The following is a 21,251-nucleotide window of genomic DNA, read 5'->3' as shown; positions in this document are numbered from 1 at the left end:
AAGGCCTGAATTGAATCCGGGTCCCTGTCATTGTGCGGCAGCAGTGCTAACCACTGTGCCACTCTTCTTTTTCTTATAAAAGACCAAAAGACATAGGAGGGGAATTAGGCCACTCTGCCCATCGAGTCTGCTGCGCCATTCAATCATATATTTATCTCATTCCCATTCTCCTGTCTTTTTCCCATAACCACTGATCCCGTTATTAATCAAGAACCTATCTATCTCTGTCTGAAAAAACACTCAATCACCTCGCCTCCACAGCCTTCTGCGGCAATGAGTTCTACAGATTCACCACTTTCTCGCTGAAGAAATTCCTCCTCATCTCTGTGTTCAAGGAACGTCCCTTTAGCCTGAGGTTGTGCCCTCTGCTTCTAGTTTTTCCTACTCGTGGAAACATCCTCTCCATGTCCACTCTATCCTGGCCTCAGTTTCAATAAGATCCCCCCTCATCCTTCTAAACTCCAACGAGTGCAGACCCAGAATCCTCAACCGTTCCTCATATAACAAGCTCTTCATTCCAGGGATCATTCTTGTGACCCTCCTTTGGACTCATTCAAAAGGCCAGCACATCCTTCCTTAGATACGGGTCCCAAACTGCTCATAATACTCCAAATGGGGTCTGACCAGAGTCTTTGTCGGCCTCTGAAGTACATCCCTGTTCGTGTACTCTAACCGTCTCGACATTGCATTTGCCCTCCTAAATGCCGGCTGCACCTGCACATTAACCTTAAGAAAATCTTGAACTCGGTCTCCCAAGTCCCTTTGTGTTTCTGATTTCCGAAGCCTTTCCCCATTTAGAAAATAGTATATGCTTCTATTCCTCCTTCCATAGTGCATAACCTCACAGTTTTCCACATTGCATTCGATCTGCCACTTCTCTGCTCACACTCCTAGCCTGTCCAAGTCCTTCTGCAGCAGCCACCCACCACCCCCGCACCACCGCCCCCCCCACCCCCCCGCGCCCCACCCACCCCACGCCTGCTTCCTCAATGCCACCTGTCCCTCTACAGGTCCTCTCAGACTTATTTGCCTCATGAAAAATACCCAACTTCTCAAATCTATCTTCAATGCTGCAGGTCGTGATCAATAGAATCATTCATGGGAATCTCCTTTGCACTCTCTCCAATGTCTTCACAATCTTCTTCAATTGTGATGCCCAGAACTGGACTCACTGCTCCAGGTGAGGCCTGTCTAATGTACTTAAAAGCTCAACTTGACCTTCTTATTCATGTATTCGATCCTCCAAGAAAACGTATGATGCCATTTGCTTTATTCTCTGCTCTCTCAACATTCACAACCAACTTCAATTATTGTTGTACTTAGAAACCGAGATCCCTTTGTTCCTGCATTTCCTTAAGAGTTTCTCCCTTTCTTTCTCCACACTCTCAAAATGAATCAACTCACACTTCTGAGCATTGAACTTCATCTAATTAGGTGCATTGACGCGAACAGATCCTGGAGTATGGCGACTGGGGGAATTTCACATTAACTTCATTGCAGTATTTATTCGGCAAAATCCTTACTTATGACTAATATATAAACTTTATTTAAAGTTCACTTTACTTTACTTTTACTTTATCTGCCACTCGTCTGCCCAGAGGACAGGAATGGAAGCGTTGACTCAGCATTTACACTGAGATGTTCGCTGTTGTTGTGCAAGTGTTTCACTGTTTATACATATATTTCCTGCTGTGCTCTGTGATGTAGAGTGTTCCAGCATGGAAACAGGCCCTTCGGCCCAAAGTGTCCATGCCGCCCAGTTTTTTTTTACCTCGGAGCCATTCCCAATTAACCGCGTTTGGCCAATATCCCTCCAGACCCATCTTACCCAGGTAACTGTCTCAAATGTTGTTGAGAGCTTTTTTATCTGCTGTTGTGTAAAATCCTTCCCTGTTGTTGTGTTTCCGGCTCTGTAAATATTTTTTTCTTCTGTTCTGTTAATATTTCCCCTTCTCTTGCAAACGTATTCCCTGATGTGTAAAAAGATTCTCCGTGAAGATGTTTTTGTCAGTAAATCGTTGCGTGTTTGTTAAGATGTTCCCTCTTCTTCTGTAAAACGCTGGCTGCAGATCGAAGTTTTTTTGCGAGAAAGAGAAGCCAAATACCTGTCTTCGCCATGTTCAAGTCACAAATTATATGCGATTATCGTCATGCTACTGCACCATAAGTGTGAACATGAATAGCAGAGGATGGTTTTGATCCATCGACCTCTGGGTTATGGGCCCAGCACGCTTCCGCTGCGCCACTCTGCTACGCCACAAACCACCCTTGCTGTCTATCAATGTATCCAGGCAGATTTTCACTCCTGTATCCTTTAACAGGAATACGAGTGTGAGGAGGCATCACTGCATCACACCGAGAATACAATAGACAGAGAAAAACACACAATAGCAGCAAGAGAGACTGCTTGGATGCATGTAACGACAGACAAAGGTGCTGGGAAAACGGCAAGAAACGGAATTGCAGGATCGATCACTGATTTTTAAACGAATTTTCTGTTGCAAATCCATGTTTGTACATATATTTCCTGCTGTGTAACTGTGCTCTATGTTGTTGAGAGGTGTTTTCTGTTGTTGTGTAGCATGTCTCCCTGATGCTGTCAATGTCTTTCCGCCTGTGTAAATATGATCCATTTTGTGTCAATATTTTTTAAATATTCTGTTAATATATGCTCTGCTGCGTAAACGTGTTCCCACTTGAGTCAAAATATTCTCCGTGAAGATGTTTTCTGTTCAGCAAATGTTAATTATCTGCTCTCATGATGTTCCATACTGGGTTAAAATGTTGCAGGTTGTGTGAAGATGTTCTCTGTTCTTGCATAAAATTCTGGTTAAACTGCAACTGAAAAAGGATCGCCCAATTTCGACTGTCTTTTACCCTCTGTTAGCGAATGTGATTGGGGATTCATATTGTATCCAATACATGCATGTGAGTGAGATGTGTTCTGTATCTGTCTGTCTCCAGTTGTAGTTGCGAGTTTTTATTTATTTCGAGAGGTGGGCATCACTGACTAGGCCAGCATTCATTGCCAATCACTAACTGACCTTAAGAAGGTGGTGGTTTGTTGTTTTCTTGTACTGCTGCATTCCCTGAGGTGTCGGTACAGCCCCAATGCTGTTAGCCAAACAGTCTTTCAGGATTTTGCCACTGCAGCAGTGAAGGAGCCGCGATGTATTTCCATGTCAGGACGGTGAGTGGGTTAGACGCCGGTTTGGGGCGGGGGTGATGGGGGGGAGGGGGGGGTGGGTGCGGGGAGGGGGGGGGGGCGGTGTGGAAGCAGGAGGTGGTGGAGATTGCAGTGCTGGTGCTCGCATGTATCTGCTGCCGCTGTCCTTCGAGGTGGTAGAGGTGGTGGGTTTGTGGGTGCAGTCTAAGGAGAGAAAATGAAAAGAAATATTGTTCCAATTGGCAAAGGAGAGAAGGATGGTTTTTAATGCGCTGAGTGATTAGGACCTGGATTGCACTGCCCGAGACTGTGGCAGAGGCAGCATCAAATCAGGGCTATCAAAGGGGAATGGGTTCAGCACCTGAAGTGAAAGGATTTGCAGGGATATGAGACAAGGACTGGGAAAGGGAAGAGCTGAGTCGTTCTTGTACAGATCAGCACACAGGCAAAGGGCCGAATGGTCTCCCTTTCTTTGTTGTATGCATTCTGAGATTCTGTATGTATGAGTGTTGGACTCATTCTGTATCGCTCTGTCTCTGGTGCGACATATGTGTGTGATATTCATTTTAAATCTATGTGAGAGATTTTGCAAATCTGTACACATTCTACCCGCAAGATACCTAATTGGAACCGGGCCTTTTGTTCTAATTAGTACATGATTCCATACGATCCTCTACTCTAAATCTTCAATGTAACAGCATCTGCTTATCTCTGAAATTCATTCTCCATCGTCTTATTGCCTAGGTTTCCCTTTAGTACATTGGTGCTAGTCGACTCAACTGCTCCAGGTAATAGCAAATTGCAAGTTATATTGACTACATGGGAAAGTACATTAACATTGAATTCTCCATGGGATATAAGGCTGACATCCAATCATTAATTCCTGTTTGATCTGTCTCTGCAAAAGCGATAGTTCATGTCTTTTATCTCTGCTCTACTGCAGTTCTGTATTGCGGCCAGTAGATGTCAGCACACTCTGGTCGTCTGAAGTTTCGATGTGGAGATGCCGGCGTTGGACTGGGGTAAACACAGTAAGAAGTTTAACAACACCAGGTTAAAGTCCAACAGGTTTATTTGGTAGCAAAAGCCACACAAGCTTTCGGAGCTGCAAGCCCCTTCTTCAGGTGAGTGGGGTCTGAAGTTTAGACAGAGAGGGATACAACAGACAGGAAATGTTCACATTATATTGAACCTGGGACGGAGGAATTTCGGAATATTAAATATGTTGGCTATATCAATTCGAAATTGACCAGTACGCTGCTTTGCTCTGTATTCACCATTTAAATACCCATGAATCAGCAAGGCTATGCTTTTTAAGTATTTTTAAGTGAAAGTATTAGCACCAGTCGGTATTCTCTTTTCAACCAAGTGGCATTTTGAATCATTGTTGTTTAGCATGGTTAGAATTTCATTATGCAACGGTTTAATTATTAGTACAAACCTATTAAAGCATATATTACACAAAGTTTTATCTATTTATAATTGGGGTAGTATATAAAGAGAAACTTGCTTTTCTTGACATATATTATTGACCTATATCTGGGTGTACAGGTTTCAATCTCAAAATTTACCAGTGGTGCAAAACTTGAAAAGATTATGAACTTTAGTGAGAAGGATATTGATAATCTTCAAGAAGATATGGACAGGCTCGTGGAATGTGCAGACACGTGACATATTGCAACTTAATTAATGTAAGGAAGTGTGAACTGATACATCTTGGTCCGAAGATCAAGGAGAGACGATATAAAACAATTTATATTTCATATAAAAACATTTAGCGTTCCTAATCCGTATTGCACCTTTACCACACCAAGATGCCGCAGTCTCTCCACACATTTCAGAACCCACTGAATATCCAGCCTGGAGTCTGCATTTCACCATCTACTTGTACGGTGAACATTAAACATTTAGCACACCTACTTTCCTATGTCCCTTCACTCTGCAACGACTCCCTGCTCCATCTGACAACTCCGTCAATGTCGCACCTTCACTTTGTCTATTGCCCATGGTAGGCTTACTCTGCCCAGTATCCATTGTGTTTCACTTTGATCAGTTATATTGCCCAGATTGCATACTGTTCCAACTTTTCTATTCTCCATTAATAATGAGTGAATAAATAGAACCATCCCTTGAATAAACACTGTCACCTTTCAATGTTTTGCGGGTGAGTTTCATGAAGTGCTGTGTGTGATTCCCACCTTTATGCTTCTGTACAAATTGAGTCAAAGGAAAGTTATTCAAATATATTTTCAATTCTCCTTCTCTTTCACAAAGGACTGAGCGGGTATTGGATACAGTTTCAATCATAGCTTTAAAAAGATAGAGATTGGGTTTTCAAGTTTAAAATCCAAGGGTGACCTCAATGCCTGAAGTGATTTTCAGGGCTGTGGCGACTAGAATACCAATGCAGATTATCAATTTGAATTATTCAAAATCATAGAATGGAGCATCCATTGTTGATGAAAGGAAACTTTAAACTGTGCAGCTGTGCTCTGCTTCAGGAACTGGTTTTATGGAAATCTCCATTAATCAAAAATGTTGCCACACCTGGTGAGCATTTCCAGCATTTTTTGTGTTTCTTTCAGATTTCCAGCTTCCAGCTTTGCGTTGTGTTCTGTGCAGATGTTTCCCTGGAACAGGGAACAGGTTCTGATCAGTCCTGTGACAGATAGAGTGGAATGTGTCTCCCGACTATCAAAACCGCGAGATTAATCTCCAAGATGTACAGGAGAATGAGGAGGAGAGACAGGAGGATCATTCTGTGATGGACAGATTTCCCGTATAAAGGACACAAAGGTTTGTATTTCCACAGCCTTCTGAACAGACATAAGATGCCCCAACATGACTTGCAATCAATGAAGTTCCTCTCAACAGTTCTTGACATTTTAACTACGAGAGTTCTGAACTTACCAGTCGTTTCTACCTTGTCAAGCATCCATGTATGGACCTGAGAAGTGAATTCCTAGCGCGCGGCTCTGTGGCGCAATGGATAGCGCGTTGGACTTCTAAAAGATGGCAGCTTAGCAATTCAAAGGTTGTGGGTTCGAATCCCACCAGAGTCGAATTTTGGATCAGATTCGTAACAAACAGCTTGCTCCTTCATTGATCTGATTCGGTTTGGCACCGACATTTCCTGCTCTGCCATCTCTCCATGCTGTTTCTGTTTACTCGGCTCCCAGGGAAACCACTGACTCGAGAAGAAATCGCAATCCCCGGGGGGCTTTCTTAAAGTTTGACACAACATTCGCTGGTTGGGTTAGAAATAGTAATTTTTCAATTAGATATTTCGCTTCCTTTGGAAGATAAAGAAGATTAAAGAACACACACTGAACGACAACAACTTATAAATAACTACAATCAATAACTAAATATCAGCGCCGTGCAACCTAGTGGTATTATTCTGATGTGTCTGCTGCGCTTGTCCTTCTCGGCTGTAGTGGTCGTGGGTTTGGGAAGGTGCTGGCAAAGTAGCCTTGCTGAGTTGTGCAGTTCATCTTGTAGATGGTGTACACTGCTGCCGTTGTGTATTGGTAGCGAACGGAGTGAATTTTTATGTATGGGAAGGGAATGACGTGGGATGCTTTGTCCTGGATGGTGCCAAACTGTAGTGCTGTACAAGCTGCATTCACCGAAGCAAGTTATCCCAGGAAACCGAGTGCTCCGGTTTCCTCCCACAGCCCAAAGATGAGCAGGTTGTGTGGATTGGCCATGCTAGATTCCCCAAGGTGTCTGTATCGGTAGATTAGCGGGGTGGAAAGGTCCTGTGTGCGATTCTCTGTCGGAGAGTCGGTACAGGCCCGATGGGCAGAATGGTCTCTTTCAGCACTGTCGGGATTGTGTGATTCTAAGGCCATTTGACTGTGTTAGAAATTCCCTGAGGAAATAAAAAGGAAAACTGTCTTTGTAGAATTTACAGCATTGGGTTTATTGGAGATTATTTTTTACTGCAAAATGATGAAAATAACTGAATCGTGTAAATAAACAGTCGAGATATTCGTGGGGAGTCTCGAAATCTCTGTTTGTTTCATCTTTGTAGATCATCCACTGTAAAGGGAAAGACAATATTGACAAGCAAGAAAGGGACATTGTAACTTGAGCAATTGCAATGAACACTTGAAAGATCACCTGAAAGTAATCAAGGCACTGCTCTTGTACGTGAAACCAGGATCTACCTGTTGCTAGACATGGGCTTTAACCAACTCAGCTGCAGAGCCTGATACTGCTACTCCCGGTACAGCAGAATGCTGGAAATAAGCTCCAGATCTGTTGGTGTTTGTGAAAAAAGAGATACTGCCAGATCTGGAACGTATCTGAGAAAATAGAGGTCGTTCACATTTCAGATGCAGACCTTTCACGGGAACGACCGTTTCTCTCTCCCCAGATGCTATGGGATCTCGGATAGATTCATGAAAGAAAATAATTGAATCCCACAGTGGCCCATCGAGACTGCACCGAATTCCCAGTAAACATTTCAAATCCGCCTTTCCCCGACATTGAACAAGCACATCAGAGGGAATCGCACACATCACTCAGTGAAACTCTTCCGCTAATCATTGAGCTGGTTCCATTTACTGTTTTCAGGCACACATCTGGTATAAAAGTAGCCGTGTTCAGGATTTGATTCACACGTATAATTTACTATTCTAAAGTTGGTTATTTTTTAATACTTCATTCATACGGGATATGTGTGTCACTAGCCTGGGAAGCATTTATTGATCAATTTAAATACTTCTCAGTAATTGGCGGTGAACTCATTCTTGAGCCACTGCAGTCCATGTAGTGTATGTGTATATACACTGTTGTTCTGGATAGAGTTCCAGGATTGTGAGCTGGCCACAGCAAAGGCGATATATTTCCAAGTCAGGATGGAGTGGACCTTGCAGGTCGTCGTCGTTGTTGTTCTGCATCTGCTGCCCATGTGCAGCCAGGTGAGAGTTGCCTTGCGTTTCGAAGGTGCCTCGCGACGCAATAACCAATGTCAGGAGTGGGATTTGAACAGACGTCTCCAGAGGAGACTGCGATCTAAAGGCAGCGCCTTAGACCGCTCGGCCATCCTGCCTACACTGGAACTAGCGTAAAAACTCTGCACAAATCGATTTGAATTCCATCTTTATTGTTATTACATTTAAAACTCGATGTGTTTTTTCCATTTGTCAATCCCAGCCAGAGGCTCGTATCTGAGTCCCATCCTTCTCCAAGCCGCCGGGGGGTGAGCAGTTTCTCATTGCTGCATTGTTCTGTTCGCCCAAATCAACAAAGACCCAATTCCCGCCCTCCCTGTTCCTTCCATGAAGGTGCTGAGAGGGTCAGATCTGAGCAACATGATGTATTCAATTGGAGAGTTACATCCTGGTGACATGAATATCTCTCCACAGCTGCTTTCGGAGCTGCAGAACATTTCCAGCATTTCCTGGTTCTGATTTTGTGCCTTCATTACAGGAGGTCATTGTCTGACAACCAAAACCTGTCTCTTTTACGCAGCTCCAGATACAGCTTTTCTGTGATCTTCTCACAGACAAGTTCACTCTTCACTTTCCTACACACACGCTTTAAAATCGGCTGTTTTACACTCAGCACCCTGCGGCATTGTCTTCAATGCTCACCACACCTGCCATCCGCCCATCAGGGTCACAAGGGTACAAGTATTTTAAAAAAAATAAGAATTCACCGGTTCAAAGGGATCACATTGTTTGTGAGGGAATATAGGGGAATAATCCGCACTCACAAGCAGAATGAAAATGAGTTAATCTCTCTCTCACACGCACACTCATATAAACACTCACACATCCACCGCCACGGCAGATGGTGAAATTCGACATCAATAAAAATGTCTGGAATTCATTACCTTGAATCGATTGTCGTAGAAAAAGAAACAACAACTGATAAACTGATGCTCTTGAGGGAAGGAATTCTTACCTTGTCTGGCCTGTATGTGACTCCCGACCAACAGCAATGCGGTTGACTCTGAGCTGCCCTCAAAGGAGGCCGACCAAGCCACTCAGTTGGAGGGAATTTTGGGGGCGATGTCTTTGTGGTATTATCGCTGGAATATTGATCCCGAAACTCAACTAATTTCTGTCCGGATCCGTGCTCAAATCCCGCCACGGTAGCTGGTGGAATTTGAGTTCAATGCAAAATACCTGCAATCCACCAGGTACACGGTACATACTCTTGCAACTCGGCCAACGTTGTCTACCTGATACGCTGCAAGAAAGGATGTCCCGAGGCATGGTACATTGGGGAAACTATGCAGACGCTGCGACAACGGATGAATGAACGCCGCTCGACAATCACCAGGCAAGACTGTTCTCTTCCTGTTGGGGAGCACTTCAGCGGTCACGGGCATTCGGCCTCTGATATTCGGGTAAGCGTTCTCCAAGGCGGCCTTCGCGACACACGACAGCGCAGAGTCGCTGAGCAGAAACTGATAGCCAAGTTCCGCACACACGAGGACGGCCTCAACCGGGATATTGGGTTCATGTCACACTATTTGTAACTCCCACAGTTGCGTGGACCTGCAGAGTTTCACTGGCTGTCTTGTCTGGAGACAATACACATCTTTTTAGCCTGTCTTGATGCTCTCTCCACTCCCATTGTTTTGTCTCTTAAAGACTTGATTAGTTGTAAGTATTCGCATACCAACCATTATTCATGTAAATTGAGTCTGTGTCTTTATAAGCTCTGTTTGTGAACAGAATTCCCACTCACCTGAAGAAGGGGCTTAGAGCTTCGAAAGCTTGTGTAGCTTTTGCTACCAAATAAACCTGTTGGACTTTAACCTGGTGTTGTTAAACTTCTTACTGTGTTTACCCCAGTCCAGCGCCGGCATCTCCACATCAGTCAGGAACACCCAGACTGACTGCAAGAGAGAGAGAGGCTGCAATTAGAACCAAACAATGAGGGAGAACCACTGAGAGTAACCAAGCCCTGGCCCCAGACACAGGGCACTGGAAGATCCCAGTATTTCTCACTGGCCTATGCAGTGAGGTTCTCCAACCCGGTGTGGCACTGCGCCCCACACAAGAACAATGGAAGATCCCAGTCTCTGTGCTGATTGGTGTGACGGGGTTTGCAGCGCCGAGACTGGGGAGCTGCAGCGTGACATGTTTACACAGGAAGCCGCCATTCGAAACCCTGAGCTGCGGATTGACAGCCGGGCGGGGCGGGATTCCCGCTGCCAAAACCCTTCCCCCATCCGAAGCCCCACCGCCGGCTCAGGATCTGGGCCCGGGGACTGAAGCCACTGGCCGGACATTTACCGCCGCCCGGTGTCTGATGGGACCAGTGTGTACCCCCGCCCTCTGTCCAATCACAGCCACCGACCTGTGACCGACAGCTGAGAAAACCAATCAGAAATTGAGCCAGTTCTGTTATCCAATAGACGCTCTGCGCTGATTGAGTGATGGCTGCATCATCCAATCAGTGAGCTCAGTCTGTCTGACATGTGCGCGAACAATGGAAATGACGTTTTATTCTTGACCAATAGAGCGAAATGCTTCACGATTGACATCGACCTGAACCAATCGAAGAACGCCGCTGTAACACATACACCAATCGGAATGCGGCGCTGATGTTCGGTTCCAGCAACGTCACTCCCAGCCCAGCGTCATTGCGTCATACAATTCGATCCGCGGCTAAAACCAATGAGAAATCAGACAGCTGGAGGCGGGTAAAGTATCCTTAAAGCGACACCGCTATTAGAATTACCGTTGTACAACTCTAATTTACTTACGATAGTTGAAGCAACAACAGGATTGGTGAAAGTCAGAGCGTGAGAGAAGTAGAACTCGGGGGAAAGGAAGGAGGAAATAAATGTCGGAAACGCGATAGAAGTGAAAGGAGAGGAAAGGAAGATGGAGGCAGTGAGGTTTAGAGAGGGAATTCTGGAGCTGAGTCGCTGAGAATTGAAAGCACAGCCATCACTGGTGGAGTGAATCGATGATGTGGAGATGCTGTTTCTGGGGGTGTTTCCGAGTCGGGAATGGTGGAAATGATCTTTAGTTTTCTGCATGTTGCAAACTAAAGTCTCATCTGCTTCTCAGAAGGAATGCTCAGTGAGCTGGGGCTAAGTTTCTGAGTTAGCACCCACACAAGCTTTACCTGCAGCCTGGAGCTCAATTACTGAAGCGGGATTTTGTCTTTCTCATCAGGACGGTGCAGGCTGAACAGGTGCAGTGTTGCAGTGAGGAAAATGAAAAAGAGAATTGGTGCAATGACACAACCTTATTTGGCTGCAGTTTTTACTGAACGGGGTTTGTGTTGGTTCACTGGGTTAGGATCACTGACTGCATGTATTTGTGGAGTGTTTTAGGTTCATTTATTAACATCGCAAGTAGGCTTACATTAAAACTGCAATGAAGTTACTGTGAAAATTCCCCAGTCGCCACACTCCAGCGCCTGTTCGGATACACTGAGGGAGAATTTAACATGGTCAATGCACCTAACAAGTGCATTTTTCGGACTGTGGGAGGAAAATGGAGCACCTGGAGAACACTCATGCAGAAACAGGGAAATGTGCAGACACTGAACAGATAGTGATCCAAGCCGGGAAGCAAACCCGGGTCACTGGCGCTGTGAGGCAGCAGTGCTAACCACTGTGCAAACATGAGGAGAGGGTGCTGACACATGTCCGTGAGAAGCCAAGTCTGACGATAATAGCGAGAGTCATACAGTACAGAAGAGGCGCTTTGACCCATCACTTCTGCACCAACAAACCTACATTAAATCTACAAGTATTCCTACCTTCCAGCACTTGGCTCGTAGCATTGAAAGTTATGACATTTCAAGTGTTCATCCACATACTTTGTAAAATTAGTGAGTTTTCCCACCTCTACTACCTCTCCAGGCATTGCAATCCAGACTCTGACCATGCTTTGGATGAAATAATGTTTCTCTCAAATCCCCTCTAAACTTTCTGCCCCTCACCTTAAAATTCTGCTTCCTTGGTATCAACCCTGCAACTAGGAGGAACAGCTGCTTCCTATCCACCCTTTCCATAACCCTCATAATCTTATACACCTCAATCAGGTCTCCCCTCAGCCTTCTCTGCTGTAAAGAAAATGACACGAGCCTATATAGTCTCTCTTCCTCGTTCAAATTCTCCATCCCAGTCAACATCCTGGTGAATGGCCTCTGCACCCTCTCCAGTACAATCATATCCTTTCTCCAGTGATTTGACCAGAACTGCACTCAATGCTCCAACTATGGCCTCACCAAAGTTTTGTATAGCTCCAACATTGTCTTGCTGCTCTTATAATCATACATTAATACTCCATCCCTCATGCTTCATGAAGCTTCGCAACTCACAGAGTGAAAGGCTCTTTTATCATCAAAAAATACAATGTACGGCAGCTGGGGCTTTCCCTTGTATTTTCAGGGATCCAGGAATCAGTGGATCATCTAGAGATAGAACGAAAAGAATATTTTCACAGTATTTATTCACATGGTACTAACATCAGGTTCCAGTAGTTATGAGCCGATTGCGTGGCCTTATGGATAAAGTGTCTGACTTTGGTGTTTGTAGTAATGATATCAGAAAATTGCAGGTTTGAGTTCTGTCACGGTCATTTCTGGTGGAGCTTCCTGGGAACCGATCTCCCACATCATATTAAATCCACATTTTCTTCCAAACATTGCAGGGTGCTTTCTCAGAATGTACGTCCTTGTTATATTATTAGCTCAATTCTAAAATAATCTTAGCTCTGAACAATTCCACAATATCTGTTTGATCTGGATAAATTATTGATGTTCCCAACTAGAGCAAAATGCTTTGTATTGATTGGGTGATTGAAATTCTGTGGAGGTAATTCTAATTTCCTCAGGACGAGGTTTAATAATGAGCTGAATGAAGTGTTTTTGTTTACAGGGATGAAAGGTTATGTCACTGGGCTGGTAAACCAGAGGCCCGCACTGATCTTTGGAGGCATGGAGTAAGTCCCACCATGGCAGCTGGTGAAATTTAAATTAACTGATTTGATACACAGAATTATTGATCAAAAACAGAAACAGGAGTAGGCCATTCTGCCGAAATAAGTCTGGACTTGAAACCAAGCCTCAGAACTGGCGGCCTTGAAATTCCTGTTGATTGTTTTCCCACAGAAAACATCTTCACTGAACAACAGAGAACATTTCACACAACAAGAAACACCTTTGCAGAACAGAAAATAAAAATTCTGCTCAAGATGGCTCATATTTACATAACCAGGAATCTGGTCAGACCCCATTTGGAATATTGTGAGCAGTTTTGGGCCCCATATCTAAGGAAAGATGTGCTGGCCTTGGAAAGGGTACAGAGGAGGTTCACAAGAATGATCCCTGGAATGAAGAGCTTGTCGTATAAGGAACAGTTGAGGACTCTGGATCTGTATTCCTTCGAGTTTAGAAGAATGAGGGGGGATCTTATTGAAACTTACAGGATACTGCGAGGCCCGGATAGAGTGGGCATGGAGAGGATGTTTCCACTCGTAGGAAAAATTAGAAACAGAGGGCACAACCTCAGGCAAAAGGGACGATTCTTTAAAACAGAGATGAGGATGAATTTATTCAGCCAGAGAGTGGTGAATCTGTGGAACTCTTTGCTGCAGAAGGCTGTGGAAGTCAGGTCATTGCGTGTCTTTAAGACAGAAATAGATAGATTCTTGATTAATAAGGGGATCATGGGTTATGGGGAAAGGGCAGGATAATGAGGATGAGAGAAATATATGATTGAATGGTGGAGCAGACTCAAAGGTCCAAGTGGCATAATTCTGCTCCCATGTCTTATGAATATATTTATACAACAGGGATGAATTTGACACAACCACAGCAAAGATCTGTCAACGGCAGAGTCACAGTTTCACAACAGAGAGAACAGTTACACAGCAGAGAGTGCAGTTACACTTACATGAAATTTATTTTAAAACAAGGTCTATCTTTATGTAACAGAAGATCCCTTTTCAAACATAATCAGTTGTTCCACCTCAGTATCTTGTTGGTTTGTTCGGTACCTTCTCTGTCTATCGCTCTGTGTGTGTCCTGATCATCTCTTACTGCTTCTCTGTGTGTCTTTCTCTGTCTGTTTGATTCGGGCTGATGTTAAGTGTTATTGTCCAGCCAGGATGCGCTTCCCAACACGTGGGTCTTGTTTGAATACAAATACAATGAATAGTTTCCTCTCACCCGCGCAACAGGAATAGACAGGAAGCGGCAACGTTTCGGGGCAGAGTGGCTGGACCCATAACCCAGAGGTCGATGGATCGAAACCATCATCTGCTATCATGTTCTCACTAACATCAAATCGTAACATTCGGCTGCTGCCCAAAGGTAAATCTGGGTTTTCTCGACAGTAAATTTGTTTCATCATCTTGATTTTCATTAACTGGGAACACAGCGCATATGTCCCAGGTTCACAGGAAGTAGTCTCACAACACCAGGTGAAAGTCCAACAGGTTTATTTGGTAGCATGGGCTTTCGGAGAGTTGCCCTTTCATTAAATGGTTGGACAGCTTATTCAGCCAAAAGCACGGGATTAATTCCTGTATCGGTTGAGATTGTTCATGAAGGCCCGGCTTCGAAGCCTTGCTCCTCTCTTGACGTGTGAATCATCCTGTTAAATCGCCACAGTCAGCTGTCTCCTTTGATGACCCATAGGAACATCTGAGTCTGTGGACCTTGCTTTAATTTTGCAAGCAATGAACACCTCACAACTCTGACACATTGTTTCAGATATAAAACTGTGCAAAAACAAAACTGAGCATGCGAACCGGAAGCATCCCTAAAATATCATTTCTACCATCGTTTTGAAATTTGTCATTTCGGGAACAATCAACTTTACCAAGATACCAATTTTACCCAGACACAAAATCCGACGTAGAAAAGCTTCATGAGCCTGACGTGATTTGAACACGCAACCTTCTGATCTGGAGTCAGACGCGCTACCGTTGCGCCACAAGCTCAGACTACTTGCTGCATTTTACATCCGGGTTATGTTCGGTGAATTCAAAATCAAACTGGGACCAGGGAATGGAACTGTCTCCCTCTTTACTTTCTGTGGTTACACATCGAATGGAAGAGTAGCAGCGAACCGGATTAACAAGAAAGCAGCAACACAGCATTATCATGCGGGTGAAATATGTTCTTTGTTACGGGTGTTAAAACACCCTGGTTTGGTGAGAAGTCAAAAGAGAAAACGCTAGAAAATCTCAGCAGGTCTGGCAGCATCCGCAAGGAGAGAAAAGAGCTGACGCTTCGAGCCCTTTGTCAAAGCTTGGTGGTTATTGCGTGACGAGGTGGCCGAGTGGTTAAGGCGATGGACTGCTAATCTATTGTGCTCTGCACGCGTGCGTTCGAATCCCATCCTCGTCGGTGATGGTTCGTTCAGTGTTTTGAGGTTCCAAGATGAAGTTTGAACACTCAGGCTTGAGAGATTCGACCAGAACAATTCCATATTCCCATAATTCTCATCCTCTGAGAAACTCGATCTGACAGTCAATTCAAATCAGGGCACCCGCTTTGGACACGAGTTTGCCACCATGTCAACATGTGGTTTCGGAAGCTCCAAAGCAGACGCCAGTGGCAGATTTTGTCTTTCCAGAATCGGCAGGTCAGCCATAAAAATTAGTGCGACATTAGCTGGTTTGGCCATGCTAAATAGCCCCTTAGTGTCAGGGGGATTAGCATGGTAAACACATGGGGTCACGGGGACTCATTCTGGGTGGGATTGTTGTCGGTTTCGGCTTGATGGGCCGAATGTCCTCCAAGTTCGAGGCGGCAGTTTCGCTTCTCTGAGAAGACTGACACACCAGTTCCTAATTTCCTCAAATTTTACCCAGAAAGCTGACTCCGATGAGATTCGGACCCACAACCTTTGAACATTTCACAAGACAATGACTCGCAGTCTAACATGCTGGTACCCACTGCCGCAAACAGGTCCACAGCAGACGCCATTTCCCTGGCCCTGCACTCAACCCTGGAACACCTAGATAACAAGGCTACCTCTGTCAGACTCCTATTTATTGACTACAGCTCAGCCTTCAACACCATTATTCCCAGGAAACTCATCTCCAAACTCTGTGGCCTGGGCCTCGGCACCTCCCTCTGCGACTGGATCCTGAACTTCCGAACTCACAGACTTACCTCGAATGGACTTACTTTGCATGAAGTTGATCTTTCTCTCCACCCTAGCTATGACTGTAACACTACATTCTGCACTCTCTTGTTTCCTTCTCTATGAATGGTATGCCTTGTCTATATAGTGCACAAGAAACAATACTTTAACAATACTTTTTCACTGTATGTTAACACGTGACAATAATAAATCAAATGAAATCAAATCCAAAATGCCATTCTTTGTGCCACAGAGACATTGCTGCAGCAACTATTCCCCGTTCCCATCTGGCAATTTCTGATGTCGTCGAACAGACAGTTGAAAAGTTCAGCAATTGGGCAGCGATTACATTTCAAAAATACTTTATCATCATTAAAATATTTTGGGACGTCCTATGGTTGTGAAAAGAGCTACAGAAATTCCAGTCGAACTCCGAAAGGACACAGACAGGTTGGTGGAATGGGAGGACATGTGGCAGATGATGAATGAAGTGATTAATTTTGGTGGGAATAACACAAAGCGACAATATAAAATAAAGGATTTAATTCCAAAAGGGGGTGCAAGAACAGCAGGACATATTTGGACATGTGCATATGTCATTGAAGGTGGCAGGACAGTTTTTAAGAGCCGTTAATAAAACATACTGTATCCTCCAGTTTATAACTGGAAACAAGAAGTTTATACAAATTTACGGCAAAGAAAATGCAGATGTGCTGTTAGATATTTTCAGCCTTGCCCCTCGCCTGAGGTGTAGTAATCCTGAGGCTAAATCAACACCATTAAGCTCTCCCTGTTGAGATGGGGAACAGCGGATGGTCATTTGGGATTATGGTAACTTTACCTTTATATCTGTGCCATATTCAGAATATGTTTTGCATTATCTGCTGATTTTCGAGGATTGGGATCTTTCTGATTCTGTTGGTAGAACTGTGCGTGTACAAGCAATTTGTTCTGGCGGTCAGCTCCCGGAACAGTAAACTAGTTTGGAATCCATTCTGTATTTGCAAACTCTGGGATTGTAAACGAGTTGATGGATCTCCTCATTCTGAATCTTCAATGCATTTTTTCAGCGTCGCTGACTGGGCTTGCATTTTTTTAAAAATTAATTCATGGGACATGGGTGCCACTGGCTGACCAGTATTTATTGCCCAACTCTAGTTGCCTGCGGGCAATTGAGAGTCAACCACATTGCTGTGGCTCTGGAATCACATGTCGGCCAGACTGTGTAAAGACGGCAGATTTTGGTCCCTGGAGGACCAGATAGATTAATACAACAATCGACCAAGGTTTCATAGTCATCAGGAGATCCTTAATTCCACATATTTTTTATTGAATTCAAATTCCACTGCCTTGTCAGGATTTGAACCCGGGTCCCCAGAATACGAGCTAAGTTTCAGATTTCAGCGATGATACCACAAGGCAAGGTCTCCAAATTTCCTTTGAACTGAGTGGCTTGGTAGGCCACCTCCGAGGGCCTACAACATTGTTGTGGGTCGGGAGTTGTATGTAAGCCAGTCCAGGTAAGAATTCCTTCCCTGAAGAGCATTAGTGCTTTAGTTGTCTTTTTTTACGAAAGTTGATTCAAGGCCATTAATTCCAGATTTTTTATTGATTTTGAATTTCGCCATCTGTCGTGGTGGGAGATGTGTGAGTGTTGGTCTGTGAGAGCTTGTGTGGGTGTGTGTGTGGGTGTGTGAGAGAGAGAGAGAGTGATGGAGATTCACTCATTTCCAGTGAATGTGAATTAACCCCTTATATTCATACACGGACACTGTGATCCCCTTGCCCTTGCGAATTCCTAAGAAGTAATTATACCACTGATATCCATTGTCGTAGCGTCTGCATGGTTTCCCCAATGTACCATGCCTCGGGACATCCTTTCCTGCAGCGTAGAATGAACACCGCTCGACAATCACCAGGCAAGACTGTTCTCTTCCTGTGGGGGAGCACTTCAGCAGTCACGGGCATTCAGCCTTCGATCTTCAGGTCAGCGTCCTCCAAGGCGGCCTTCACGACACACGACAGTGCAGAGTCGCTGAGCAGAAACTGATAGCCAAGTTCCGCACACATGAGGACGGCCTAAACCGGGATGTTGGATTTATGTCACATTATCAGTAACCCCCACAGCTTTCCCCCTGATCTTGCAGAATCTTACTAGCTGTTCTGTCTGGAGACAATACACATCTCTTTAACCTGTGTTTAATGTTCCTTCCACCCACATTATCTGTACCTTTAAGACCTGGCTGGCTGTAGAGATTTGCATTCTAATTAGTATTCTGTAACTTGATTTCTGTGTCTCTGTGCACTGTTGGAGAACAGATTTTCACTCCATCTGACGAAGGGGCAGCGCTCCGAAAGCTTATGGTATTTGCTACCAAATAAACCTGTTGGACTTTAACCTGGTGTTGTGAGACTTCTTACTGTCCTTTCCCTCTGCCAGACATGATGATTCTTCACTCAGATCTCTGCACAATATGAGAGGAAATCTTTCAGGCTCCTTTTATACAGCCCGCCCCGACCTGACTGGGGAAGGCGGAGTGAGAGAGCAGAGAGGGGAGGAGACAGAGTGAAGAATAAACACAGAGCGGGAGGGAGGAGAGAGCCGGACTGACACACACACAGAATGGCCCCTGATCTTTCATCTCCACCTCCAGTTTCTGCAACCGCCAATTTCAACTCGTTTATTAACAATGGAAGCGAAACACAGCTCCCCACACAAACCCGTCACAAACAAGTGTTTCCACAAACCCGCAGCTTTGAAATATGGAATCAAAGAGAAAATGCTGCAAATAATCAGCAGCTCCGGCAGCTTTTGTGAAGAGAGAGAGAGACAGAGTTAACGTTTCGGGTCGTGACTTTGTTCTTTTGTGTTTTTAAACCTGGTCCCGTAATAATTGTAAGAAGTTTAACAACACCAGGGTAAAGTCCAACAGGTTTATTTGGTAGCAAAAGCCACACAAGCTTTCGGAGGGCTTAGAGCTCCGAAAGCTTGTGTGGCTTTTGCTACCAAATAAACCTGTTGGACTTTAACCTGGTGTTGTTAAACTTCTTACTGTGTTTACCCCAGTCCAACGCCGGCATCTCCACATCATGCCCCGTAACAATTCCCAGTCAGTCATATTCCGACCTAAACACAGTCGATTCTATAGCAATAATCTTCCTCCGCAACATCCTCACACACATCTGCTTCTCGCTGTTTGCAAACACTTTATTGAAGCTGCTTGGGGCAATCTCCTGCGTTAAAATTAAGGGAGTCAGGATGGCCGAGCGGTCTAAGGCCGCAGTCTCCTCTGGAGGCGTGGGTTCAAATCCCACTCCTGACATCGATGTTTGGCTAAGAATTGCCGTCTCACAGCGCCAGGCACCTGGGTTCGATTCCCGGCTGAGGTCACTGTCTGTGTGGAGTTTGAACATTCTCCCTCGGCTTTCTCCGGTTTCCTCCCGCACACCAAAATGCGTGTTAGGTTGACTAGCCATGCTAAATTGCACCGGAGTGTCGGGGAGTAAAGAGGGTCATGGGGATCCGGACTGGGTGGGATTGTGGTCGGTGCAGACTCGATGGGACTGCAGGGATTCGGTTAAAAATGAGGCGCGAATGCGGTGTTTGGCCGCCAGTGTTACTGAATCTACCAGACATCTTTATTATGCGAGAAAGTGGCGATTGAGCAAATGAAATTCAGCCTGTTTCGCTTTAGTCTGAATTTGAAATGATCTCTATTGAGAACGAGCCGGGCCGCGGGACAGGAATCATTTTCTTGCGCGATCAGCTCTTTCCTGAGAGATGTGAGTGGCTCTGAGAAGAGCCTTTGGGTTCAGAGGTTTACAATTTGCTCGGGTTGTTTCACTTCTTTCCTGACGCTTTCTTCGCTTTTGCTGCTTTCACTTTGGGGTTGGCCTTCGATTTAGTCACTTTTTTGACAGACTTTCCGCCCGTCACCTTCTTCACAGGAGACTTTTTCTTCAGGGCTGCTTTCTTCACCGCCTTTTTTGGAGTTGCCACCTTCTTGCTGCTTGTTTTCTTCACTGGAGTTTTCTTTGCTGCAGGTTTCTTGGCTGCGGGTTTCTTGGCTGCTGCTTTCTTTGTTGTCACCTTCTTGGCCGCTGTTTTCTTTACTAAAGATTTCTTGGCTGTTGGTTTCTTCACCTTCTTTCCCATTTTCCCCAGGCTTTCCTTCTTAGCGAGTTTGAAGGAGCCGGAGGCGCCCTGTCCCTTTGTCTGCGCCAGAGAGCCTTTCTCCACCTTCCTCTTGATAGTGAACCTGATCTGGGAGACGCGCTTCCCCACATCCACTCCACTGCCAGCCAAAGCTTTCTTTATCGCGGCCAGGGACATCCCCTTGCGATCGCTGCAACCCGCCACAACATTGAGGATCTGCTCGCCTAACTTGGGACCGGCTGCCGCAGGTCGGGGAGCCGCCTTCTTCTTCCTGGGAGACTTCACTTGAGCGGGAGCGGCTGGAGGAGCCGTTTCGGCGGCTGCAGTTTCAGTCATATCCGAGAGTGTGTGGAAAATCTGTGTGAGTCAGAACTGGATCCGAAATGAATCCAGTGGTGGCGGCACAGAGCAACTTAAAGGCAGAGAGCGGACGGAGCAGAGACAAGCTGCTGTCAGCTCCCGGCTCCTCCAGCCTCTCTGTGTTTCTCTCTCCTCACAAACTCTCCCCTTGCAATGAAATTCCGCCTCTCCAGAGATCCAGCTCACATCCTTCATGTCTCTGACACACGAATGTTTGCTGTTGAAAAGATTTCACTCGAACTGAGAACTCAATTTTCCACTGAAACCCGTTTTACTGCTGCACTGATCGCGCTCTCACACGCGATAGCTGACATGTTCTCTACTTTTCCACTGAAATCTTGAATTTAGCGAACCATTTGCCTTGAAATCTCACTTTGGGGCTCAGCAGGGGGATTAAGGGAATCTTTGATTGGAAAATTGTTTTATTTTACACAAGAGAGACTCGGTGATCTCATGATCAGAACAGACACACAAACACAGTTGGA

General features: G+C 45.1%; 1 protein-coding gene and 4 non-coding genes across 5 annotated transcripts; 2 read left to right on the top strand and 3 right to left on the bottom strand.

The window, feature by feature from the left end:
- Positions 1-2,180: 2,180 nt before the first annotated feature.
- On the bottom strand, positions 2,181-2,252 carry trnam-cau (transfer RNA methionine (anticodon CAU)). Its single transcript has one exon. It is a non-coding gene; the product is annotated as a tRNA-Met (tRNA).
- Positions 2,253-6,137: 3,885 nt separating this feature from the next.
- Positions 6,138-6,228, top strand: trnar-ucu (transfer RNA arginine (anticodon UCU)). Its single transcript is given in 2 exon segments — positions 6,138-6,174; positions 6,193-6,228. It is a non-coding gene; the product is annotated as a tRNA-Arg (tRNA).
- Positions 6,229-10,755: 4,527 nt separating this feature from the next.
- On the bottom strand, positions 10,756-20,742 carry LOC144483471 (uncharacterized). Its single transcript, XM_078202162.1, has 4 exons — positions 20,134-20,742; positions 14,324-14,522; positions 12,513-12,565; positions 10,756-10,800 (listed from the first exon to the last, which is right to left on the bottom strand). The coding sequence occupies exons 1-4, from the start codon at positions 20,740-20,742 to the stop codon at positions 10,756-10,758; spliced, it is 906 nt and encodes a 301-aa protein (XP_078058288.1).
- On the bottom strand, positions 15,028-15,099 carry trnaw-cca (transfer RNA tryptophan (anticodon CCA)). The gene has a single exon. It is a non-coding gene; the product is annotated as a tRNA-Trp (tRNA).
- On the top strand, positions 15,427-15,508 carry trnas-gcu (transfer RNA serine (anticodon GCU)). The gene has a single exon. It is a non-coding gene; the product is annotated as a tRNA-Ser (tRNA).
- Positions 20,743-21,251: the final 509 nt, after the last annotated feature.

The sequence above is a fragment of the Mustelus asterias genome, unplaced genomic scaffold, assembly GCF_964213995.1.
Source record: "Mustelus asterias unplaced genomic scaffold, sMusAst1.hap1.1 HAP1_SCAFFOLD_74, whole genome shotgun sequence".
NCBI classification, from domain to species: domain Eukaryota; kingdom Metazoa; phylum Chordata; class Chondrichthyes; order Carcharhiniformes; family Triakidae; genus Mustelus; species Mustelus asterias.
The sequence above is the reverse complement of the archived record's forward strand: the minus strand, read 5'-3'. Positions and strand labels throughout refer to the sequence as shown.

What these genes read in the sequence shown, in the direction of transcription:
- LOC144483471 (XM_078202162.1), bottom strand. Translation starts at nt 20,742, where the DNA reads ATGACTGAAACTGCAGCCGCCGAAACGGCTCCTCCAGCCGCTCCCGCT. An exon ending in AATCGAAGGCCAACCCCAAA is followed by an intron (nt 14,523 to 20,133) that starts GTGAAAGCAGCA and finishes CTGTGTTCCCAG; the next exon opens with TTAATGAAAATCAAGATGAT. An exon ending in AAGGGAAAGCCCCAGCTGCC is followed by an intron (nt 10,801 to 12,512) that starts GTACATTGTATT and finishes CATTGGTTTTAG; the next exon opens with CCGCGGATCGAATTGTATGA.